The sequence below is a fragment of the Podarcis melisellensis genome, assembly GCF_964234715.1.
Source record: "Podarcis melisellensis genome assembly, chromosome: 15".
In the NCBI taxonomy this organism is placed as follows: domain Eukaryota; kingdom Metazoa; phylum Chordata; class Lepidosauria; order Squamata; family Lacertidae; genus Podarcis; species Podarcis melisellensis.
Genome location: NC_138532.1, coordinates 38,129,120 through 38,155,251, shown reverse-complemented (window position 1 = coordinate 38,155,251; position 26,132 = coordinate 38,129,120). Strand labels below are relative to the sequence as shown.

The 26,132-nt window shown below is 45.9% G+C and overlaps 1 protein-coding gene across 6 annotated transcripts in view; it reads right to left on the bottom strand.

Moving 5' to 3' along the window:
• ACACA (acetyl-CoA carboxylase alpha) overlaps window positions 1-26,132 on the bottom strand; it is a 173,759-nt gene that overhangs the window by 124,558 nt on the left and 23,069 nt on the right. For all 6 annotated transcript variants that reach the window (XM_081890126.1, XM_081890128.1, XM_081890127.1 and 3 more), the window contains 19 exons: window positions 25,155-25,264; window positions 23,733-23,814; window positions 22,965-23,063; window positions 22,019-22,125; window positions 20,331-20,441; window positions 19,074-19,283; window positions 17,802-17,972; window positions 13,863-14,024; window positions 12,365-12,528; window positions 11,600-11,750; window positions 10,586-10,689; window positions 10,172-10,253; window positions 9,529-9,674; window positions 7,981-8,131; window positions 7,053-7,187; window positions 5,232-5,378; window positions 3,964-4,152; window positions 3,246-3,346; window positions 2,004-2,092 (listed from right to left, as the gene is read on the bottom strand). In XM_081890126.1, the coding sequence (XP_081746252.1) occupies window positions 2,004-2,092; window positions 3,246-3,346; window positions 3,964-4,152; window positions 5,232-5,378; window positions 7,053-7,187; window positions 7,981-8,131; window positions 9,529-9,674; window positions 10,172-10,253; window positions 10,586-10,689; window positions 11,600-11,750; window positions 12,365-12,528; window positions 13,863-14,024; window positions 17,802-17,972; window positions 19,074-19,283; window positions 20,331-20,441; window positions 22,019-22,125; window positions 22,965-23,063; window positions 23,733-23,814; window positions 25,155-25,264 (2,511 nt within the window). The remainder of the gene's footprint in view (window positions 1-2,003; window positions 2,093-3,245; window positions 3,347-3,963; window positions 4,153-5,231; window positions 5,379-7,052; window positions 7,188-7,980; window positions 8,132-9,528; window positions 9,675-10,171; window positions 10,254-10,585; window positions 10,690-11,599; window positions 11,751-12,364; window positions 12,529-13,862; window positions 14,025-17,801; window positions 17,973-19,073; window positions 19,284-20,330; window positions 20,442-22,018; window positions 22,126-22,964; window positions 23,064-23,732; window positions 23,815-25,154; window positions 25,265-26,132) is intronic.

Here is a 26,132-nt window from a genome sequence, read left to right as displayed (position 1 = left end):
TTACAGCAGATCAGAGAATTTGTCCATTACAGTATTGTCCACACAGACCACCAGTGGCTCTCCAGGTCTGAGGGCACTCCCATACTGTCAAAGGTAAATGTAGATCTACCAGATCTCTGGCTGCTTTTGCAGAGGAGCCACAAGGTTTACTTCTGTCTCCCAGTTGTAATAATGAATAGCGACAATGGCAATAACAAAACAGCTTCCCTCAGCTCCCACCCTGCCTCCCACGGCACTTGATCTTGCTTTTTCCTTCTTCCTGGTGCTGGGAGAGAGCCCTGCCTCAAATCCTGGAAAGCTGCTGCCGGTCTGTGTAGACAAGAGTGGGTCAGATGGACCAACGGGAGGCCTCCGATGTTCCTTCCAAGAACAGAGAAAGACATTCCAGCTCCGCTTACCTGTGGGGTTCGGGTGATGCAAGCCCAAAGCTAGCAACCTGAAATTGCCTGAGCTCAACAGGTAAGTGGAACTCAAATGTCAGCAAAGTCAGCACCAATAATTCCATAACTGGGGTGCTGCTGTGGAGAAGACCCTCTCTGTGTCCGGAGACTGGACCCCTAATCTGTCAGGTAGCTAGCCGTGCGCCTTATAGCAAGCCAGAGCACTGGTCCACCTTGTTCAGCATTGTTTACACTGGATGGCAGCAGCTTCCAGGGCTGACAATGAAACAGACTCCCTCGAAAAGTGGTGGACTCTCTCCTTCGCTGGAGGTTTCTAAGTAGAGTTTGGATGGTCATCTGTCATGAATGCTGTAGCCAAGATTCCTGCGTTGCAGGGGGCTGGGATAGATGACCTTTGGGGGTCCCTTACAACTCATTCAAGATGCAAACACGAATCTTTCCCAACCCTACCTAGAGAGGCAGGAGGCTGAGCCTGAAAGCAAATGTCCTACCACTGAGCTATGCCCCTTCCAAGGTGCACCCTCAGCTCATACAGAAGACGGCCAAGCCAAGAAGGCTCTGCAACAAACAGAGCCTGCTTTGCACACAAATACTTGTGCAAAGTGAGCCTCGAGGGGAAGGCGCTTGAAACGCCACCTATCTCCCTCCTTAGCCTGCCACCTACCCCATTCACTGCTCCTTAAGAGAAAAGCCAGAACGCTGGATTTTCCATTACAAGGTCATCTGCTGCACCGATCTGGAGTGGAAATTAATCTCCCAATTCTCAAGAAGAGGATAGCAAGGCTTGCAAAAAGGCGACAGCGGGAGGGTTTCCCCTCTACATATCCAGAACTGAGAGCTGTGCAGTCTGCTACTGCCACCTGGTGGCCATGGGCCGCAGAAGGACATCAGAAGAGTCCTGTAGTGTAGCTGACCAGGCCAGAAGCCCCTCCAGCATCCTGCTCTCACAGCAGCCAGCCAGATGCACACACACACACACACACACACACACACACACACACACCCATGGGAAGCCCACAAGCAGGACCTGAGTGTGGCAATAGCGACTCTCCCCACTTGCGAGTCCCAGCGACTGGTATTTAGAGTCAGAGTGCCTCCATGAATTTGCCTGCTCCTTTTAAAAAGCCATCAGAGTCCAGGAGTCGCAAACCATTTTAGGTTCACAAACACACGCGGATTTTTCATCAAGTGCTGTGGGTGCTCCTCCACTCAGGTCTCCTTTCCAGAATGGTTTATAATCAGTCCCTCTTCCCAGGCAACTCTGCAGCTCCTAACTGCACCCTTAGCTAAGTACAGTTCCCAGGATTCTCTGGGGGAAGCTGCGACTGTTTAAAGTGGTAGAACAGTACTTGAAATGATGGTGCGGATGGAGCCTAGCTCTTGCCTAAACCCTGCATGGGGTTAACTTGTATTTAGCATAAGTTGCCACCTGGTGGCCAGACTTCTTCTTGCAACACTTCTATCCAAGCTGCAAAATAAAAGATTAAAGAAAGCATACAGCCACGCTGTGCTTTGGCCTCACACTTTGGCCGTCTCCACCCTCCATCAAGTCCCCTCCACCCACAACCCAAACTTTGCATCTTGAAGCTGTGAGAGACTTACCGTGCTGAAACTGAGTTTCCACCTTCAGGTATTGTCGTAGCAAGTCCATGACTACAGTCTTCATGTGCCCTCGGTTGCCACTCCGGTACCTATAATGAAAAACCCCAAGTGAAGCAGCTAGCCCTCGTGATCATATGATTCTGGACTTTGTCAAGCGCTCCAGCGACAAAACTCAAGTAGACTGGGCGCTCCAAGAATCCAAGTGCTGGGTCCATTATCCATCACTGAATCCCTCGATCTTGTAGCAGAGCATGGTGTAACAGAGTCGAGATGGAATGGACCCTAACAAATGGAATCTCCACCCGGTCTTCATTTTCTAGGATTAAAAAGGGGATGGGACTCCCAACATACAGCAGCCTGCTTTATGTGTCACAATAATCCAAGACACGGTTTTGTGCGAATCGAAAAGTGTGCAGGCTTCCAGAGGGGAGATCTCAGTGGAGATCACAGCCACTTTGCACCTCGCTGGCCATTTTGATGCTGCAGTAAACCATGGTTTGGCTTAAGTTAGCATGTTGTCCAATCCCAGGGTTTAACTCTCCTAGGTGAACCAAAAGTCATAAACCAGACGAAAAACCTTAGCAAATCTTGTGGTTATTCTGGAAGGAGCGAAACCACATGCCCTAGTTCAGGTAACTTGCTGAAGTCAAACCTTGGTTTAGCTAAGTATAGCAGCAGAATGACCAGTGATCAGGGAGGGGTGGGGCATTAATGTAGGGGTGGGGGAACCAAGGACTGGGGAGGAACAAAACAGCCACAATCTCCTCTCCCAAAGTCTGCATGTTCCTGCTAAGCCATAGTTTAGGGGACCCTGGTTACAACCAAGTGGTGAACCAAGCAAGAAAATGTCTTACAGGAACAGGTATTGAGGGAGGGAAAGTGGGTGGAGCAAATCTGCCCAGTAACTCCAATGAAGGCTCAATGATGAGAAGAGTCCCACTCCTACTATATTAGGAGCCAGGGGCTCAGCAAGACCTCTCTGAAGCAAAGGGAAGGTTTTGGAGCTCTGAGAGCCCTTGCTTGCTGGCTGCTCTCATCTGCGGGAGTTTTCGGATCAAGAAGGACGCTGCATTAGATGGCACAACTCCACACTCCTTGTCGCCTTTGCAGTTGGCCCCCTAGGTGTACTTGCTATTAGGGTTCCTATCCGGGAGCAGGAGGAAGCATACAGATAGCCCTCCCAGTTATGCCAATGGGCACATCTCTGCCCTCACCCTGATACACTTCTGACGCCAGGCTCACCTCTGCACCAGCTGCACGATACTCTGGGTGTTCATGAAGAAGACCTCTCGCTCTGATTTGCGGTTCAAGGTGGCCGCATGACTGTCCAGGATGTTGGCGATCTGGGGGAGGGAAGGAGAGAAGCTTGAAACCAGGGATGGGGAACCATGATTCAAATGCCGGGTCCCGGGCCTCGTTAAATGGCCTTTGGATCTCTCCCAAGGCTGCACCTCTCAGGGGCCCTACTCTGCACCTCCTCCAGGGGTTTTGCTTGGCTGGAATGAACTCTGACAATGCCTCTTCCTTGCATGGGTGGAGGAGACAGAGAGGCATGTGAATGTGTGTTAAACTATCCTGCTGTACACACAGTAAAATTTGCATGAGTGCCCCTGGCCACTTTTCTGTCTGGCTCTGGCAAGCGCCCCCTCGGAAGGGAACACATCCCTTAGGCTGAGAAACATTCCCCGCCCTTGGGTCCAAAAGCACATGAGGCAGCTACCCTGCTCAAGTTAAGCAGGTCTCGGCCTGATCAGTGCCTGGATGGGACACCACCCAGATATAGTGCCTTGAGTTCCACGACAGAAGAAAGACAAAATATCAATGTAATCTAAAAAATGTGCATACGCCTTTTTGGATACCGCCCTGACCCTCTTTTGGCAAGTCCCATTCCACCCAGCATCCCAAAACAAATGCCCCTCCTGCTCTTTCTTCCGCACTCCAAAGTACTTTCCCCACTTACTTGCTGGCTGGGAAACTGGCAAAGGACGGAAGTGATGTTGCTGGCATACTGGGCCATTTCCTTTTTGATGGATTTCTCCACGTTGGGAGGGATCCTCCCGGAAACGCTCGTCATGATGTCTTGAAGTTCCAGGAGAGGCAAGGAGGGATCTCGGAGGGTCTTCATCAACCGCTCGACCCAGTCTTTCAGCTGGATTCAAAAAAAAGAAAAGGAGGAAGGAAGATGAAGGATATTTCTTCTGGTTTTTAAAAGGAGGGGGGAAGAGAAGAGGAACATTGGAAGCTGCATAGAGATTTCAATTATAAATATATGTAGAAATTTATATTCAGCATGTCAGTGTATTATGTGTGGTTTACAGATTGTATGCACTGTGTTTTGTAGTTTGAATAAATCATCATCATCATCATTTTTATACCCCACCCAGCTGGCTGTAAAACATATTACAAATAAAAATCCATTTCAAAACCTGTTTGTTTTGCTTATTTTATTTCTAATAAAATAAATAAATGGTGCATCTGTATAGCAGCACAACCGGATGCCTTCATCTGCCCCCACTGCAATAAAACAGGTCTCTCCTGTATCGGTCTCTACAGCTACAGCCACAGCTGTAACTCTCCAGCTGTTTGACTTTACCCCTGAAAGCGCACTCTTCCATTGTCTCCCAAGACATACAGATGCCAACCATAAATGCATATTAGATATTTATACTTATTTATGTATCAATGAAAATAAATGGCTTGAGAATTGTCAGAGACAATTCTCAACACTGTAAGAGATTCCTTGAGACACATGTAATAATTTATTTCGAGCATCTGAACATATTATGTGTGATTTACAGGTTACATGCATTATATTTTATAATTAAAAAATAAATACACTGAGCCTGTTTCAAACCCTGTTTAATCGTGATGGCTTCGAGAGCTAAGAGTTCCAAAAACCATACTGTATTTCAAATGTGTATTAGACGTGTATTAGATTTTTACATTCATTTACAGATAAGCAGAAATTTAAAGGCAGGCAACTTCTCAGAGATTATTTTCTGCACCCCCTCCCCAAAACTCTTATCCCACTGCCCCTCGAAAAACTCAAACGCCGCAAGAGTTTTGCAAATAGCAAATAATATGCAAATCACAATATGCAAACACTTATTCCAACGGAAGGATTTAAATGTAGAGAGACAGTTAAGAACTCAAGCATTTGTATCACGCAGTTTTGAAGCCCCCATTGCACACAACAGGAGGGAGAAGGAGAGGGGGTGTCAGTGGTACCTTGCAGCCAAAGAAGGGCTCTGGAAGGCAGTATCCATTCATGACATTCACGAGGTTGTCAAGGACATAGTGGAAGACGCGGTGGAGTTTCTCTCCCCGGAGCGCTGTGCTCTGGATCTGTGGCAAGGCCCCCGTGTGGAACTCAGCCTTGGGAGACCAACGAAGACACAATTATCACAAGGGGGAAACCATGGCTGCCGTGTGGTATGGAATAGCCATAAAGATCCCCCCCCCTCGTTCATCTTTATTGTTTTTTTACAACAGAAATGCTTACTTAATGTAAGATCACAATATGAAGTTTCAATTTCTTGTTGGTATACAAATGTTTCCAAATCATAATAAAGAAAAAACAAAAATATATTCTTTGTCATTCGACTTATTGATGTTCTAATTACTTCTGACTTCCCTCCCCTTCTTACTTGGTTCTTTTAAAGTCCTTGGTTGGATGCCTATCATTGTTGGTAACGAGCTTATCTGCTACTTTTTGATGTTTCTCATTACAAGAGTTAATCTAAACCAGTGAAAAATTTTAATTCTCCGCAGTGGTCTTTCAGGTATTGTTTAAATGTATTCTAATCTTTGCTAATTTTTTTGTTTCACTCGATCCCTTATCTGTCCCGTCAGTTTATCCATCTCAGCATATTCAATCAGTTTGATCTGCCAATCTTTTACTGATGGTATCGTCTCGCTTTTCCAATTCTGTGCAATCAAAACCCTTGCTGCCACGGTGGCGTACATAAATAATTTCTTTAGATCTCTTGGGATCTCCCTAAAAGAAACGCCTCAGGTTTTTTGGGGAATGAGACTTTAAACATCTTTTTCAACTCGTTATAAATTGAGTCCCAAAATTCCTTCATTCTTTTACAAGTCCACCAGATATGATACATGAATCCCACTGCCTCCTTACTTTTCCAGCATTGATCTGAATTATTTTTGTACATCATCACTAATTTCCTTGGTGTTATATACCAGCAATAGAAGACCTTCCTGTAGTTTTCCTTAATAGAATAACAAGCTGTAAACTTAAGATCTTCCCTCCAAAGTTTTTGCCAATCTGAGAGTTGTCTGTTATGGCCTGAATCTCTTGCCCACTTTACCATGGCAGATTTTACCTCCTCATCCTTCACTGACCACTCTAATAACATTTTATACATTTTAGACAGTGTTTTATCGTCATTATATATCAAGTCTCTTTCAAACCTTGAAAGTTCTTTATTAAAGCCCTTTTTTATCTTGTTTGAATAGATCATGGATTTGGTAGTACTGTAAGCAATTGGTCACTCTACTTTTTATTTCTTCAAAGTTCTTGAGTTCTAATTGGTTACCTTCTTCACAGATAATTTATGTATATGTAACCCAATCATTCATCATGTTAACCTTTTTTACTGTCATGGCTTCCATTGGCGATAGCCACCAGGGTGTCTTTTGTTCCAGGATACCCTTGTTTTTTAACCAGAACTTATTACATGGTTTGTAAAGTCTCTGTGGCCTTTTCCTTGTCATAACATAACTAAGCATGCCAACCAAATTGATTGTTAAAGCCCTCTAGATCTAATATGTCAGTGTTTTTTAATACTAGCCATTCCTTAATCCAAGATAGGCATGCGGCTTCATGATACAGCCATAAAAATTCACTGCCAGGATTGAACTGCTACACCAACTGTTCCCACCTACTCAGGCTGGCCTACTGGGTTCTAAAACGCTTCCCGTTTCAGCTGGAATTTGCCCCAGGCAACATCGGCTCGGCCCTTTGGCACCAGCTCTCAGGAACTGACTCTTGGGCTGCCCTCCAAAAGCTGCCTCTGCCCCCCAACCCCTCACCTGCTGAACTCGGCTCGGGTCATCAAGCTGCAGTTTGGCAATGATGCAGCCGGGATCGAGCGCTGCACCGGCCCGCTTCACGTAGTGGATGCAGCCTGACTCCACGGCAGTCAGAGTCATCACCATCTTCATCACCTGGGAGGCGAGGAAAGATAAAGCAATGCGTTCAGATTTCCACGGTATTTTGCTTTCCTTTCTCTCCCTCCCCACCACCCATACAGTCTGAACTACCAAAAAGCTAGTTCCAAAAATCCATATTTAATTATTTCATAAATGCTTAGACAGAAACTTCCACAGAAACTCAAGGGCCTCAAGTGCTAAGGAGAAATTTAGCAAAAGTTTGCATTTGCAATCGCTGGAACCAGTTCATTTTCACATCTCCCAGTTTGCCTATTACTTGAATCCTAATCAAAGGCACATCATTATCAAGCCATGATATACAGGCTTCTGGGATTCTGTTGCTTATACTGAGCATTTCTGGTGAAGTCTGCAAAGTGAGGCTGCGCCAAGAATGGAAACAAAGGAGAAAAACGCTTCTCCAAGCATTTCCAAATATGTACAGTGGTTGCCAACAACAGATTCAGGACCGGTACACATCATTCCTCAAGTCATTTTGCAAAAAGGAATCATTCCTCACAGGGGAATGTTTACCTCCCGCTTCCATTTGCACCCATCCAATATTTTATTGCTTTTCTGTCCTTTCGTTTCATTGCTTATGGTTTTATCCTTGATTCTGGCTTGTTACATCTGTGTTGTACTTTCAGCATTTCCATTTGCACAAGATGATCCCTAGCATAGCTTTTGATCCCTGTCTGAATTGTTGGCAAAGGCTTTTAGCTGCAAGCAACAAAAGTTTGACCTGAGCAGAGGAGCGCAGATGGTCCTTGAAGGAAGAACCCAGCAGGGCCAAAAGGGAGGGGGGATTTACCTCAATTTCGGCATAGCACTGGCCAGCAAAGACATGCCCTCCGTCTTCCACCACGTACTGGATGAGCTTCCCCGCTGAAGGCGAACGCAGGATGGACGGGTCATTCTCCTTCTCAAAGACGCAGGTCTTGTTGCCAATAGTGATGCGGTACCTAAGCAATGAGGCACAAAGGCAGAGAATGAAAACAGCATCAACATCTGCCTTATTGTGACCCCGGGCCTTTGGTCCGTTCAGCTCAGTATTGCTACACTGAAAGGCAGGTCCTTCCCAGTCCTGCTTGGAGATACCAGGGATTGAACTTAGGACCTTCTGAATGCAAGACAGCAGCTCTATTGCTAAGCTCTAAAAAGCTGCCTTACGCCGAGTCAGGTCACTGGGTCTATGTAGCTCTCCATTGATTTCAGGCAGAGAACAGACCCGCCTGGGGGACTGAACCAGGGACTTCCTATGTACAAGGCAAACCCTCTGCCACTGACCTAAAAAATAAAACAAGATTCTAGTCCTCATGGTTTGCAAGCTAATTTAAACATGAACCTAGGAAGCTGCCTTATACCAAGTGGCCAGCTTTACATCTGCGGGGTATCAGCATCAGGATCAAGCACCTCCCAGCACACTGCTAACAAATCTCCTTGCTTCTGCACGGGACAAGCAGAAGCAGGGTAGGGTAAGTTGTTTTTTAAGTATGCATAGAGAAACTGAAGTTGCGGTCCTCTGTTTGCTGTTGGGAAGCAACTCCAATCAACCCCAACCAGCAGGCGCAGTGGGTGGATGGCAGTAAACGGATTGAGGTTGAATCCTGACAAGACAGAAGTACTGTTTCTAGGGAACAGGGGGAAAACAGGTATGAGGGACTCCCTGGTCCTGAACGGGGTAATTGCGCCACTTAAGGGCCAGGTGTGCAGCCTGGTAGTCATTTTCAACTCACAGCTGTCCATGGAGGTGCAGGTTAATTCTCGGTGCAGGGCGGCTTTCTACCAGCTCTATTTGGCACACCAGCTGAGACCCTGCCTGCTTGCACCCTGTCTCACCTGCGTGGCACATGCCCTGGTTATCTCCCACTTGGACTTCTGCAACTCAGAAACTGCAACTTGCCCAGAATGTGGCAGCTAGGCTGGTGACTGGGAGCAGCAACTGGGACTATATAACACCAATCCTGAAAGACCTACATTGGCTCCCAGTATGTTTCCGAGCACAATTCTTCTTCCTTCTTCTTTTGCCAAATATTAGTTTACCAATTTTTTAACAAACCAATGCTAAATTACAGCAGATTTCATACAGGTTTTTTCCCAGTAAGTTGACTTCCAGCTCTTTGTCCTAGAAGCTTTCACCCATTGCTGCTTGATATTACATATTTATTTCTAAAACGAGTGCAATTCAGAGTGTTGGTGCTGACCTTTAAAGCCCTACAATTTGCTAAGCATGCATAATTTGTAAAGAATGCAGAATATTTGGCAGAGGCTTGTTGCTTTCAACACAGGAGTATACCCAGAGTTGATCACCAGTGACCATTAAAATATTCATGGGGGGGGGGGGGACAGGAAGCGCTACCTGTCCACTTCCTCTTTCATGTAGGTGGTGTAGCTGCTGCCATCGTAGGACAAGAGCAGCCCTCCATCGCTCAGCCGGTGAACATCCACCTCCACGCAGGAGCCGTTCATGATGACGACATAGGAGTTTGGAGACTGTCTAGTCACCTGTAAGGGCACGAGGAACAAGGGATGGATATGGACTCCCAAAGCTCATGTGAAACCTTTGGTTATGCATTACCTGGTTCAGGCTTTTTGGGGTGGGGAGGGGAGAGACAGTGGGGTAGCATCTAACTTAGTCCTACTCAGAGTAGACCCGTTTAAATTAATAGGCCTTGTTACTCTTGTCCATTCCCCACCCCCTACCCTGTGCCATGGGTCTACACTGAGCAGAATTATCAGTGGACACAGCCAGTGTTTCCTGTCCCTGTACAGGTATTGCTCCCCCTCAATGGGATGTGCAATAAAATGTTGCAGCGTAAAGAGCTCCCGTTTCCCGTTTTAGGAAGAACTACTGTAAGCCACTCTCGAGTCCACGGGATGCAAATCACAAGAAATGAATGAACCCCCTATTCCGCATTTACATGGAATTGTCACCAAAATATACCTTTTGCACTTGGCGGCTACGGGATCCCACTCTTAACAATCTGCTGTGAGGCACATACCTTCAGCACGTATTTCTTTCCTTCATAAATAAGTTCCACATCCACTGTGTTCAGCAGCGTATGAGCAGGTAAGACTTGGCCCCTGAAAGTTTATTGTGAGGGGAAGAAAATTAACGACTGTGTAACTAATGCTCATCCCTGGCATACTTGGCAGCGGGGGGAGGGGGAACCACTGGAATTAGTTCGCTCTGACCATCACTGGCTCTGGCTTCACCTACTGATGGGGGTCCCTGCTTTGCCCCCCCCCACACCCCACCCGTCCAAATGGGAAACGCATGCTTTGGCATCACAGCAAAGTCCAGAATCCCATTTCGCCCACAAGCAAGTCACGAGCGCAACCCAGCATAACCGCCGGCTCCCCTGTGAACTGGAAGCTGGTTTCATTTTCAAACTTCCTAAAGGGCTTTGCCTCACCTCTCTAAGGAGTGCAGGAAATTGGAGACGCTGTTCCGAAAGCCCACGTCAGCCACATGCAGAGCCCCACACACAACTCCCAGCATGGTGTCTGGTCTCTCTGCCTAGAAAGAAAGAGAGGGGAAAAGAGGCGGGAATAAACGCAGACAGTTTGCCAGTCCAGATTTAACTGGCAGTATTCTATGAGAGCGTAACGTAAGAGCTTGATCCGGCCAAAGGGGGCCCATCCACTTCAGTACAGTGGTACCTCAGGTTAAGAACTTAATTTGTTCCGGAGGTCCGTTCTTAAGCTGAAACTGTTCTTAACCTGAGGTACCACTTTAGCTAATAGGGCTTCCCGCTGCCACTGCAATTTCTGTTCTCATCCTGAAGCAAAGTTCTTAACCTGAGGTACTATTTCTGGGTTAGCGGAGTCTGTAATCTGAAGCGTCAGTAACCCAAAGTACCACTGTACCCTTTTCTCATAGTGGGCAACCAGAAGACCCCAAGAAGGACCTGACGGCAACAGCAGCTCTGCCTGCCTGTAATTCCAGGCAACTGGAATTCAACGGTGTACAACCTCTGACAGTGGAGGCAGAACATAGGTGTACCCTCCACCAATTTATCTAATCTTCTAAAGCCATCGAAGTTGGCTTGTTATTTACACCCTTCTTCTTTTGGCTAACAAAATGCCAGGCAGCATTTGAAATTCATCTCAGATAACAATACACTGGGGGTGTATTTTTTTATATAAAAAGGGGGGGACAGGGAGTCTCCCTACCAGTTGACATTTTATATATATGTGCCCTGGGCTGGTGAAGCGAAGTGCTATTATCTCTGGAGGGCCAAAGGTTTCTCAGGTCTGGTTTAGGGCTTTAGAGAGTTATCTCACGAAGCAAAGAGGGAAACGAAGGAGAGGGGGAAACTGATGATGAAAGCTACAGCATCTTGCATCTCGTTGTTAAGGACAGATGAATTTTTGAAACCAGAATTTTAGGGGCAGGGGAATCCAGGTGGAAATGAACCAAGCCACACCTGCACTTTCTCTGCAATCAGCCGGTCCAGCCAGCCAGTATCAATGCAGTTTTGCTGAAAGCTCTCCGTTTCCAGCAGCTTAATCAAGTACTCCACGGTGGTCCGGAAGTCCCCCCGGATGGAAAGTTCTTTCAGGGCCACGACCATGTTCCTGAAGGGGTGGAAAAAGGGGTGCAGTTGAAGGTAAACCACCATCTTGAATATTTGTTGTAGCAATTGTAACGTGCTGTGCTAGATGTTGCATGGTTTTAAAATAACATTTTTATTACTTATTTTATTTCTTCCCTTCCATTCCCTGTTTACAATTTGCATCCCATAGACATTACGAACTTAGGCTCATTCATTACAGCGACTACTTATTCTGAGTAAGACTGAGCTGGCTACAACGCTATGTCATTTAAGATCCCACAAAGCAGGTGTGGGGAACCTTGAGCCTTCCAGAGGCTGCTGAACTACAACTCCCATCAGCCCCAGCAAATGTGGCCCCAGGGGTCAGAGAAGATGAGAATCACTGTTTGGCAACATCCGGAGGGCCAATTGTTCCCCGCACTTGACTTAAAAGATGGGCTTGGTTTTATTTGCTGTAGAAATGTAACAGAATGCTCTGCAATCCATTGAGGGTTAGCATGGCCAACTCCATAGCAGTCAATCTTCTGGATTGCAGGGGATTCATATAGACACGGACCAACACTAGGCAGGGTACTTTCTGCCCTGGGGTATTCCCCCAGCCCAGCCCATTAATGAGCTGCAGTCTTTCCTACTTACGAGATGGCTTCCTCACGGTTTTCTCCCCAGGAGAAACAGTGACCAAACTGCGAGTCAGCAAACTCGTGAAGTCCTCCGGCAGCGGCAACACTGAAATAGCCCCAGACGTTCTTGTTGCTGCGGAAGTTCAGCTCTTGGACAGTTCCAGAACTGGGCTTGAACCCCTAGATTACAAGAGGGAGCATTCACATGTAAATAAGCTGTGTGCACACTCTCCTGGGGTGGGACACACAATTACAATCACAGATCAATGAAACACAGAAGTTATTATCCTCCCTACGTTCTGGGAAGGACTGCATTCGGTTCTGGGACAGTGGTCACAAACTTTGGTTCTCCAGACTCAATCTGAGATGGCCCATTGGTCACAGAATCATAGAACTGTAGAGTTGGAAAGCACCCTGAAGATCACCCAGTCCAATTCCCTGCAATGCAGGAATATGCAGCTGTCACATACAGGGATCGAACCTGCAACCTTGGTGTTATCAGCACCACACTTGGCTCAGTACTGACTACACTGACCCTTAGGCACCAGGCGAAAACATTCCTCTTCAACCTAGCCTTTGGCTGATTGACATCTGATGCCCTTTTAAATGTGTTGTGGGGGGGTAAATGGTTTGCTTTTTGTTCTTATTTTTATTATGTATTTTGTGTTTTTTATATTGTGATTTTATGTTGTGAACTGAGATCTACAGATGAAGGATGCTACAGAAATTTAATGAACAACAACAATAATAAAAGAAGTGTCTTGATGTTGAGAGCCTCATGCGCTTTTCCTACTGTCTCTGAGCAAATGAGCAATACCTGAAATGTACTGTTGGTTCATCCCCCATCCTTACCACAGATCTGCATTGTTTTCTGAGCTAGAATATCCTTTTCTAAACAAGGTTACTGGGGAGGCCAAGTTACCCTCTACAGTGGCAGAAACTTTAACTTGTCAGATGGTGCAAATCCTCACTCATCAATGTAGTTGGACATCCTTGGGCCAGAAACTGTCTCTTAAACTTACCTACCTCACAGGGTTGTTGTGAAGATAAACTGGGGTGGGGGGAGGAGGCAGCAGCAGGGAAGGAAAAGAAAAGCTTGCATATTTTAACACAATAGTAAAGGAAAGAAAAACATTGGAAGACAAACACAAGTGGAGGGAAGTCACAATGGTGCAATAAGGAAAATAGATAAATATATTTGATATATAGATATAGATATAGATAGATACACTATGTAATGTAAAGAATGATGATAAGTGTAACTGAATGTAATATTGCAAAATTAAATGGGGGGAAATAAAATAAAAAATAAAAGCTTGCAAAACTGCCTTTTGCTCTTTCAAAGGAAAAGCAGACTAGAAGTGTCATTTATTAATACATATTTGTGGCTATCAAGATTAAAACAATTTTCACGTGTCTTATGAATATATTCGTGGGGACTGTAGGACTCAGTATACCACCATCAACCACAACTTAGAAAAGAAGAAAAGGAAGAAGAAATAACTTGCAGTCACCTCATCGGGATTTTCGCTCGTGATGCGAGCAGCAATCACATGACCCCGCGGACAAGGCACATGGGCAGAATTCTCAAAGTCAATAGGGCTGTCCCCCCAGGGAGACACTCCATACATGATTCGGATATCCTTGATCCTGTGGAGGGGAATTCCCATGGCAATCTAAGAAGAAGAGAAATAATGACACTTTTCAAATTTAATTGCATGCCACTAAACAGATGAACATAAGAAGTGATCCATCATTCACATATAGGCAGCTTGCCGTATATGCTTAGTCCATCTGGCTCACTATCGTCTTCCCTCCAACAGCCACCTGTGGCTCAGTGGCAAAGCATCTGCTTTGCATGCAGAAGGTGCCAGGTTCAATCCCCAGCATCTCCAAGAAGAACGAGGGGAAAAGATTCCTGTCCAAAACCCCCAAAAATCACTGCTGATCAGTGCGGAGAAGCCTTTGTAAACATGACGCCCTCCAGATGTTTCGGACTGCAACTCCCCTCGGCCCCAAGTAGCAGCAAGCCAATAGTGTATCAATGCATGGAGCTATCCTGTACAGTGGGTGTGAGGAACCTTTGTCCCTTCGGATGCTGCTGAACTACAACTGCCATCAGGCCCAGCAAGCATGGCCAGCAGCCAGGGATGGTGGGAGTGGTAATTCAGCAACATCTGGAGGGAGAGAGGTTCCCCACACCTGCTCTGCAGAAACAGCCGATTTGTGTTTGGCCCAGTGTTGACTGCTTTGACTGGCAATCACCAATGTCTTTGTCAAGGTGTTTACTAGATGAAAACTGTTAAGTTGTGGGTGAACATATCAGATGACACAGCAATTCTTCAAAACAGCTCTTGTTTATTCACAGGCCAGAACAGAACTGAACTGAAGGGTTCAGCCAGCCTGCTTATATAGAGCTCCACTACAATGCTACAGTAGCAACTTTCTGTAACTAGCCAATCACTGAAGGTCACTTTCAATCCCCTATTTGCATATGCGGCCTTGAGTGAAAACTATCTACAGTATCCCCCTGCTGGCCCAGGGTGAGAACTTCAGTACATAACAAAAACCAAGAAACACGAACAGAGAAATGGCCTGCTGACTAATGACATCCAGACATAAAAACATAGGAAGCTGCCTTATACCGATTCAGACCACTGGCTCACCAAGCTCAGTATTGTCAACACGGACCGGCAGCAACCCTTCAAGGCTTTCAGCAAGAGACATTCCCGGCCTTACCTGGAGATGTCAGGGATTGAACCTGGGACATTCTGCATGCAAAGCAGACACTCTGCCACTGAGCCACAGCTGCAGACTCTCCCCACCCCACAAATTCAGCATCTCTCCCCTTCCCCAATTTTTTAGCATAGAGCCATGCCACTGGGTCAAACTGCCCCCAGCTTCCAAATATACACTAATCAGATGGAGCGACAAGAATGGGCCAAGAAGGCAAGGGTTTGAATCCTTGGCCAGCTGCGAAGCTCACAGGTGGTCTTGGGCCAAGTGTCATCTCTCAGCCTAGCTCACCTTGTAGGGTTGTTCTTGGGGGCAAAATATAATAACATCCGAGATGAGGAACCAGGGCGCCCTGGATGTTGTGGACTACACCTTCCATCAGGCCCAGCCAGCATGACTAAAAGATGAGGGATGATGGGAGTTGTAGTCCAACAGCATCCGGAGAGCTACAGGTGTTTCCCACTCTTGGAAAATGTCTATCAGGCTAGGTGGTTAAACATGAGGCTGCTTTGACACTGCATCCCCTCCAAAGGAAAACCCAACACAGGGTGACATAAGCCAGGCTCAGAATGGACCCTGTGAAGTTAATAAGCATGGCTGGCTTAGTGCTGTTAATTTGAACGTGAGTGGAACTTAGCTGGATACAACCCACGCACTCGGAAACACACCCGAGGATTTGCAAAGAGCCAGGGAGCAGCCCTTTTAGGACTCACTAGGTAACATTTTTGCAAAACTAAGTCTCTCCGCTATCGGCATTCCAATCTTGTCCCAGCTGTAGCAGCGATTACATGACTCAGTTCTTACGACACTGGGGGAAGGAGACTCAGAAGACTTCTTCCCTACTTCCCCGCCTCCCCCCCCCCCAGTCGGCTCCCGTAGAACCAGTTCTTTCACGCAGCAGCTTTGTAGATGGGGCCCAGGCTTTGCTACCCATCACATCGTTCCACAAGAGCAAAGGGTGGGGGGAAGAATGCTGCATGTGCCAGGAGGCGGCTGTTTCTACCTGTCTTGCCCCACCCTTGAGCCCAGAGAGCCTTCCTATATCAGGAAGCTTTTAACGTATGATGTCTTATAACAGGCTTCCTCAAACTCGACCCTCCAGATGTTTTGAGACTACAATTCCCATCATCCCTGACCACTGGTCCTGCTAGCTAGGGATCATGGGGGTTGTAGGCCAAAAACATTTGGAGAGTCGAGTTTGAGGAAGCCTGTCTTGTAATATTTTTTATACGTGTTGGTAGCCACCCAGCGTGTCTGGGGCAACTCAGCCAGGTGGGTGGGGTACATTATTATAATATATATTTTTATATGGATGGAACATCATCATCATCATTATTATTCCTAAAGGAGCTGCTTCCAGGTAAACTTGGAAGAAGTATTTTTAGGCTGAGGCTATTTGGTGGGGAGGTACAGTGGTGCCTCGGTTGTCAAACGTAATCCATTCCAGAAGACCGTTCAACTTTCGAAACGTTCGACAACCGAGGCTCATTGAGAAAATGGAGAAACACACCTCAGAGGTACTTTCAAAAACGGAAGCTATTACTTCTGGGTTTTTAGCGTTCAAAAACTGAAACGTTCGACTTCCGAGATGCTCAAAAACTGAGGTTCCACTCTATTTGATCACCAGTGTCATCAGCTTTGGGGCTGCTTTTGGACATGAAATTACTGGATATTTTTATGATCCATTGGTGAACTCTTGGGTTGATGAATTAAAAAATGTTGGAGGGTATGAAAAAATCAGTGATTATGTCCAACCTTGTGCTGCCTTTAACCTGCTATAAGAGTATTTCTTTAAGCTCCTTATATTTGGCTTACTAATAATTTTTTAAAAGGAAATGGCAGGGGAGGTTGCTAGGTACTAATGTCATCAGCTCTGGGGGTACTTTTAGTTCTAAAGTTGTTTTAGGACCCACCCTGTTCTTCTGACTGTAAACAGATTTAACTGATTTTAATACTGTATTTTATCACTGTAAGCCACCTTGGGCCTTGTGAAGAAGGGTGGATAAGCATCTTTTATTATCATCAACATCAATAATAATATTTTTTCCTGACATATCAGTGAGCTTTATGTTCATTTCATTTTTGATGCGCATTAAATGAACTGTTAATTGTTGTTTTTAGTGTATTTTTAAAAATAATTTATTCTATTGAATTAATATAGTGTACAAGTATCAAAATATTACACATGAAAAACATGCCTTACAATAGAATTTGCTTTTAGAAAGAAAGCATATAAATTTATGTACCCTGAATACCTAGTAATAAAAAGAGTGGATAATGCTCATTATTCTTCATTAAAACTTGCTCTCCCCAAGATGGGAAATATCATAAATACATGTGCCACGAAATTCCCAATTCTCGCTTTTACAAAATATTCTGATGACTTCTCAGAATCTTTCTCTCCTTTAAACATGTCTGTTAACACTTAATTGTTCCTATATCTTCTTAAAACATATCCATTTGCAGGGTTTCTGATTATTTTTCCATGACTTTGCATCTACATTCTGGTCAATGTTGCAATACATAGCACTATGTCGTCGTTGTCCCCACTGCCCTTAGTGTTATGTTGTCATGTCATTATGCTTTTGTATTCTATATCATTATTGTGTTTGGACGGCTCGTTTTTCCACGCAGACTGCTTTGAGCATTGATCTATTTGTGGGAAATGCAGCATACAAATGAATCAATGTGGCCTGTGGCAAGAGCCCCTGACTCACCTGTAGCTGAGCTGAAGGCAGGTTGACATCGGCCACCATCTCTGTGCAGGGATGTTCCACCTGGAGCCGGGGGTTCAGCTCCAAAAAGTAGAAGCTGCCGTCCTGGCTGTAAAGGTATTCCACTGTGCCAGCACTCACATAACCCACCATCTTGGCAAGTTTCACCGCACACTTTAAAAAGGGAGAGAGAGAGAGAGAGGGAAATGATCAAATCGAAATGCCAAATCTCTGCATCTGTTTGTGGGAGGAGGCCAATACGAACCTGCTCGGCTATCAAGATCACATACATAAGTCCTGTTCATCCGTGCAAACCATTTTTAAAAATTATTTGCACAATTTGAGAGCCAGAGAAGAGATTTGTTTACTTCTAAGGGACGTTGGCCTTTAGGAATTATGAAACTGTAGAGTTGCAAGAGACCTTGGAGGAAACACTCCCTGGACTTGAACCCACACAGAAAGCTCCAGAGAGCAGTTCCCTAACTGCTCAGCCGCAACAGCCACTGCCAATTTGATCACGAGTCAAGATAATGTAGAACATAGGAAACTGCCTTCTATAGAGTCAGACCTTTGGTCTATCTAGCACAGTACTGTCAGCACTGACTGGCAGTGTCTGTCCAGGGTTTCAGACAGGGAAATTTCCCCAGCCCTTTTTGGAGATGCTGGGGATTGAACCTGGGACCTTCTGCATGCAAAGCTGCGGGCTCTCTTCCTATCTTCGTGTGGCTTATCCAGTCATAAAAATAACCAGCTGGCCCTAGGACAAGCCATAGAGGATGCGAAAGAGGTGTGTAGAATTATGCATGGTTGGAGAAAGTGGCCTTTCCTGACCTTAGGGGCAACTAATGAAGCTGTATGTTGGAAGATTCAAAACAGAGAAATGGAAAGACTTTGTTACACGCTGCATAGTTAAACTCTGCAATTCGCTCCCACAAGACGTGGTGGTGGCCACAAATTCGACCTGCTTTCAAGGGGGATTCGACAAATCCATGAAGGATACGGCAGCAGTTACAAGTTATGATGCCACCTCCAGAGCCAGAGGCAATCTACCTCGAAGTACTCAATGTTGGGGAATAGGAGTGGGGTGAATGCTGTTGCTTGCAGGCTTCCTAGAAGCCCAATGTCAGAAGCAGGATGCTGGACTAGGAAGGGTCTTTTTGGTCTGACCCAGCAAGGCTCTCCTAAAATGCCCTTCTGCTTTTACAACAGCTGTTTTGCCGTGGGACAAGTAGGTCTCTCATCAGAAAAAGCCAGGTGCCTCTGAAGCGTACTCACCTGTTCCATGTGTTCAAAGACGGCCAACGTGGCAATCGACGCGGGAGCCTCCTCGATGATTTTCTGGTGTCGACGCTGGACTGAACAGTCGCGGCCAAAAAGGGAGATGGCATTGCCGTACTGGTCTGCGAGGATCTGGACTTCCAGGTGGCGGGACTGTTTGGCAAGGCGCATCACAAAGATGGGGGATCCCGGCACCTCAGCTTGTACCTGACAATAAAAAGCACAGCACCAGGTGGAAATCAAAACACATATCTCTTAGGATGGGCAGTCATGTTTATTCTCAGTACTGCAAGGGCAACTGAGATTTGGATTTTTTTTTGGAAAGCATATTATTAGTATTAACCATAAACCAATCATCTTGGTCCCTACAACCACCAGGTGAGGCCTCGTTTGTGGTGCTTCCACTGGTGGCTGCCCAGTTGGCACTAAGCCATGGCAAGGTCTTTCCAGGTGTGGTTGTGCACTTGGCAAATGCCCTCCCTGGCGCACATGGCTCCATCATTTTTTACTTTCAGGAGGAATTTGGAAACATTCTTCCTCAACCAGGTGGCTTATGGTGGCTGGAGAATACTGTTCCTGGCAACCTCAAGATCACTGGATGGAAGCATTATTTTTATGGTAATTGCTTTTTGGGGGTTTTTTAATAGTAATTTTTTTTTGGAAGGTCTTGATCCATTTTAGAATGCTTTTGCTTCCTTTTTTCTTTTTTAAAGCGTACAGCTGCCTGCTGTGCCCTGGGCTATTTGGGGAGGAAGGGAAGGATATAAATTTACTAAAATAATATAAACAAATAAGGCAGCAGCATTTGGAATTCAAATGCACATCTTTAAGCAGTTTTACCAACCTGGTGCACTCCCAGTGTTTTGGAATACAACACCCAGGAGGCTCAAGAGGTTCTCTCAGGCCCGTCTAAGAACACCAGGGATTGAACCTGGCACCTTCGGCAAGCAAAAGAGATGCTCTACTCACTGGGCTTGTACCCCTTCCTCAAATAAAATCTTAAAACCCAGTATTGAGGAAGAAAACAGGGCCTTCAGCACCACGTGCAGCTCTCCCAGACCTGCCCACGATTCACACCGAACAGAAGGAAATTGTGCAAAAACAATGGGAAAACTGCAATGGTGGAACGAAAACATCATCTAAAACAGGCAAACTATTTGTGCGAGGGCAGAGCACCCAGATGTTTCCTTCGTGGAAGAAATCAGCAACCACATCATCAGGGCACAGAGACAGAAGCGGCAAACAGAGATGTACCTGTCTGAAGAGATTGGGAAAGTCGTCTGCATTGTTCACTTTCCGGATTCCTTTTCCTCCCCCTCCTTCGGAAGCTTTGATCATGACAGGATAGCCAACTTCTTCCGCTGCCTGAGCACAAGGAAAGAGAGAGAGAATTCAGAGACCTGAGCAAACTTGGCAGGTGACCTCCAGGCATCAAAGCTTCATCCTTTAAACCAGGGGTCAGCAATACAGCGAGCTCTAAATAGTGTTGGACTCCAACTCCCATTAGCCCCAGCCAAGATGGCCAGTGGTCAAGGATGATGGGGGTTGCAGTCCAAGAACTTCTGGAGGGCAGGACAATGACTATTCCTGCTTTAGAAGGCAGGCATAAGGAGCAAGCCTTTTGTGAAAAGCAGATTTTCCAACGGCAAATATTCCCCTTCAGACATCCCACACTAATTTTTAAGAAATGAAGCTGAATGAATACAAAGTGTGCTTTGCTCCTTGTCTCAGTCGTGGTTTCACCCCAAGAGCCAGTATCAACAATGAATTTATGAACATGCCTTTTAAAATAGCGTGCTTTAAGGGTATTTACAAGGCTGCGATGAAGCATTACTGCCCAAAGGTCTTTAATAGGGTGCAGGCAGTTTATTTTAAGTATGGATACTGAGTGTATTCTATCCTTATATAATTTGTGTGTATGCTTTTGCTGACACTGCCTGTCATGTAAGTGATATATGCCTAAAGTGCCTAATTGTCCCCCATTTTTCAAAATTTGATTTTTTATTTTATTTATCATTTCTTTATTTATACTCCGGCTTTTATCCTAACAGGAATCAAGGCAGCTTACAGACAAAAACAAGAAGCGCGGAAAGCCTAGAGGAAAAAAATCACTGAAAAACAAAACAACTAAGCATTGATAGAATAAAAACTATATCCGTACTGTATATAAAATCTGTTTAAAACATACAGATAATTACAATGAAAACAGCACAGCACCAGACCTTTCATTAAAAGCAGTCGGTTTCCAAAAGCCTGTTCAAACAAGAAGGTGCCAAACTGCCAGAGGAAGGACAAGGAGGGAGCAAACCTAGCTTTCTCCAGGGAGGGAGTTCCAAAGTTTGGGAGCAGCCACCAAGAAGGGACTCTCACATGACCCCACCATGCCCCTTGCCCCATCTCAAAACCCAGGCAGGTTTATTCGAAGGAATACAGTCTTTCAGATAGCATGGACCTAGGGCCATCTTATCAGGTTTCCATCTGCACAGAAAAAACTCGACATCTGTGTACGAGATTGCACACTAACCATTTTTTAAGGAGAGTTCATCACCCCGACTTCTTTCAGATCAGTGTTGTTGAAACATTTTTAGAAAACCTCTCTTAGAACATAAGAGCCCTGCTAAATTAGAGGCAAAAGTGGGCAGAGGAATGAAGGTAAATTATTTACCTTTGTACAGTAGGCTAGTTTCTACACTCACACACCCTTCTCTATACTCCATCCAGGCAAGTGGGAGACGTCATCAGATTTCAAGGACACATTCCAGCCGAGCAAAAGCACTCATGGCCTGAAGCAGGGCCGGTGAGGGTTCTGAGAGCCAGATAGCAAGGCTTGGAGGGCCACATTTGGCCCTTGGGTCTGAGGTTCTCCTCCAGGCATATGCATAAAAATCAACAGGCTGTAGAGCCACTGGCTCAAGGTCTATTAAGTGGGCATCCCAACCTACCCGCAGCCCATCATCCACATCTGTCACGCAGCCCTTTTCATACAGCTCCTGGGGAACGTTCAAGATGCGCTTCTGAGAATCCGACTCTTGCCAGTCCACCTTGAGGCCTGAAAGGCAAAGCAATGTTTGAATGGCCTCAAAGAAATTCAGGCCCATCTAGAAAGCTTCCTTCCCAAACAGCTTCCTACACTCCAGCTGAGCTTTACTTTATGAAAGAACGTTAGAGGAATTAAAATTTAGAAGTGGGGATGCTCCTTCCTCAGGCTATTCCAGCCAATCCCAGTTCATTTAGGCATGGCGATGTCACATCAGCACACAGCCAATCAGATCCAGCTATGTGATCACATGACAAAGCCAAACCAGAGTGAGGGTGATGTTTCTTTCCTCTGCATAAAATGCCCATTTGGGGGTCACCAAACCATTATATTCGCTTTTCCAATGAAATCTGGTTATGAATCACACCAAGCAGAGCCCTGAAAAGCAGAAAGAGCTAAATGAGGAAGCGGGAAAGTGTGTCATTCTTCCAATTTCCTCTTTCGGATCTATGTACTTTTCAATGGAGCGAAAGTTAACCACTCTTACTCCCCGCATGGATAAGGGGGTAGCGGGGAGGAGGGGTCAGAGGCTTCATGAGCACCTGGAGAAGACCTCAAGCATGCCACTGCTCCCATGAGCACATTGTTGGCAACCCCTAGCATATATTATCACAATAATGCTTCCTAATTACCCTGTAAGGTGGATCAGTATTATTAAACCCATACTGTAGACAGGACTGCTGAGGCAAAGAGATGGTATGAATTTGTGACTAAAGCTAGATTTGAACTGATCACTACTCGATTCACAGCTCTTTCTCCTATCCATTGTTTCACACTATCTCTCAGGATCATTGTTGTTGTTGTTTCAACTTATAGACAGCTGCGAACAAGGGGCCTCACACACTTCTTACCACAGCCACTCCAAGGAAGGGTAGGGATGCCAGCAGTCTGAGCCACTATTGAGGAGGCGATTTTATCTCCTAGTGCCCACATAGCTTGGCTTGGGGGTCCTGCAAAAGAAATATGGGGGGGGGGAGTCCACAAGGAAGATCAAATCAAAACGAAGTGAAAGAGATTCAGCAAGAAAACGGCAAAACGTTGAAAACTGACTTTCTGCCATCGAAAAAAGAACCTTGGCAGCAGCAGGATTTCACCAGACAGGAGCACATATGTAAGAGCAACCAGCAACGTAACTACGGGCAGTTGGTTTGCACATCATGCTAAGCCAAACCATAGCTTAGCATGAGCATGGCGGTTCCTGGATTGGGTCCCCTGCTCCTGCACTGCCAGGGAACCTGTTTTCAGCCCAAGGGCCAAATTCCCAACCTGACAACCTTCTGGGGGCCACATGCCACTGGTAAGTGGGGCCAGAGGCAAAAGCAGCAGAAGCAACAAATGTGGATTTTACCATCCTACAATAAGCAACATATTTCTCATGTTATGACATTTTAGAGCTTATGGGGGATTTTAGGATCATGGTGGTAGCAGGCGACTGTGGGAGAGGTATGTTTTTGTTCTGGGTTTGTTTGTTTTTTACTGTGCTTCTCTGCTAATTGAAAATAAAAATATTAAACTAAAAAAAAACCCACTGACTGATGGTGCTGGAGGCCCAGTATAGACATGTAACTCCTGTAGAGGCTTTGACTCTCCTGCCCCTCAACACTGTAAGGCTCTCTTACCCATGAAGGCAATTCCATTTTTGTGGAGAAGCTCTGGTAGTTTGGGGTTCTCTGAGGCATGGCCCCAACCAGCCCAGACAGCCTACAGAGGAAATAAAAAGCAGGTTAAGGTTTGTTCACATCAGTGTGGCTAACCTCTTTTGGAGCAGAGGGCCGCATGGAGCCACAATCAATATTTTGGGGGCCACATGTCAAAATGAAGTGTGACCCATATTTAAATAAGGCCCATGAGGAGAACTGCAGTTCTCAAGGCTGCATTTCAAACAGTTTTCCAATCAGGTCTTCTACGGTATTTCCAAGCTTTTAGAAAAATAATTCATTATTAAATTCACTTTTTTTATATAAAAAAAGAACAATTTTTGAAAAGGATTTTGGGGTCGAAAATCCTTTGCGCATCACAGAATCATGGCAGAAAGAAATTTTAAAAGAAGAAGAGTTTGGATTTGATATCCCACTTTAGCACTACCCGAAGGAGTCTCAAAGTGGCCAACATTCTCCTTTCCCTTCCTCCCCCACAACAAACACTCTGTGAGGTGAGTGAGGCTGCAGAGAAGTGTGACTGGCCCAAGGTCACCCAGCGGCTGCATGTGGAGGAGCGGAGACACGAACCCGGTTCACCAGATTACGAATCTACTGCTCTTAACCACTACACCACACTGGCTAAAGACATGGCAGTTTTGCACATTGCATGGTGACAAACACATATTTTCCACTCCACATACACACCAAAGGGATTCCTGGGGGACAGGCGCCTGTCTAGCACACGTGCAAGAGGAGCTCATGCACAAATGGGTACAAATGTACATGTAACACACTGTGCATGCATGTATTTAAGTGCAACAAGTAGGACCTGCAACAAGATGCTGCAGGTGTGGAAAACTTCTGCTCAGGGCCCAAACCAACCAGACAGACAGCCATGCCCCCTTCTAGTCGACCACCACCCCAGGTTGTATTTCCACCCCTCCAGTGATAAGTCAACATTCCACAACCACTGAGCATGCTCCATTTTCCCTGGGCCACACAGAGATATTCTTCCTAAATATTTTTGGCACTTCTGCTTCTGCGACCCCCAATTCTGCCCCTAAGTGTTTCTCCCGGCCCTTCCAGACTTTAGGACCTGAGCAGCTCAGTCAATGGCAGCCCAAGACCCAGAGCCTCCCAAACTTCTCTGTGAGATCAGGGAGACCAAGCCAATCACTGCCACAGACTTCACACAGACACATCTCTCATAGCACATCATCGTATAGATCAGGGATAGCCAACATGGTGCCCTTGATTTGTTATTGGACTCCAACGCCCATCACCCTCTAGGCAGCATGGTCAAGGGTGATCAGAGCTGTACCCAGCAATTTCTGGAAGGCACTACTTTGGCTGCCCCCGGTATCCTTTTTTTTCTAAATTCCCAGTTTCCATCTCTCTCACCTGCACAGGAATCCGCTTTGCAATATCCAAAATCAGTTCCACATTTGCATAGTTGTTGTTGTTTGGGCCTCCGGGCACTGGGACATAGTGATCAGCCATCTTAATGTACTCTGTCAACATAAAGAAATAAAAGATTTAAATTGCATGTCCAACTACCAAGTGTTAACCTATTCAAACACAGGTGCTAAAAAAACCACAAAAAACCCTCAGCAAACAAGACTTAATAGCATAAAATCCTTAGGTTTCAGAACAGATGGAGAACTGCTCCAGAAAATTTGGGGCACAACCATGATGTATCAGAAAGGGAAACATCAATGTTTTAGGTGACTCTTGTAAAAACTGGAACCCTTTCATTACTGAAAGACCTGTGCAGGCAAAGGAAGTTTCCTCAACATTAGGTTGTCAGGTGATTGTCAGGGGGGCGACCACACCCAACTATCAAATCTGGTCTGCAAGCGGTAGGGAGGACAATGATCTGGTCCTCTGGAGATATTCACTTCCCTACCTCTGGTTTACTCAGTAGGCAAAGTTTTATTCCCTTAGACACAGAAACACTCAACACACAGTACATGAGTCATGATTCCTAGCTCCTATCTACATTTCTCAGGTAGCCATAGATACTACGTTATCTCCAGGTCCTGTGGTCATGGACTGGCTGGATGCAGAGGAATGGTGGGAGACATTGGCTGGGGAACCCCCAAGGGAAGAAGGCACAGAGCCAGGGGATTGGTGGTGGGACGACGATGAGTGGCCAGAGGGAGAAGAGGGAGTAGACTGGGAGGAGGAGGTGTTGGAAGCTGAGGAGGTAACAGGGTTTACTGAGCAGAAAGAGGCAGTGGCAGAGAGCAGTCCAGAATCAGAGGCAGAAGTGGAGGCTGGAGAGGAGGGGAGCCAAGAGGCAGACTGCTGAAGAAGCCGGGGGGGGGGTCTCTCCGTCCTGTTGTGACCAGTTCCCCTCCACTTTGGTCTCCCAGAACC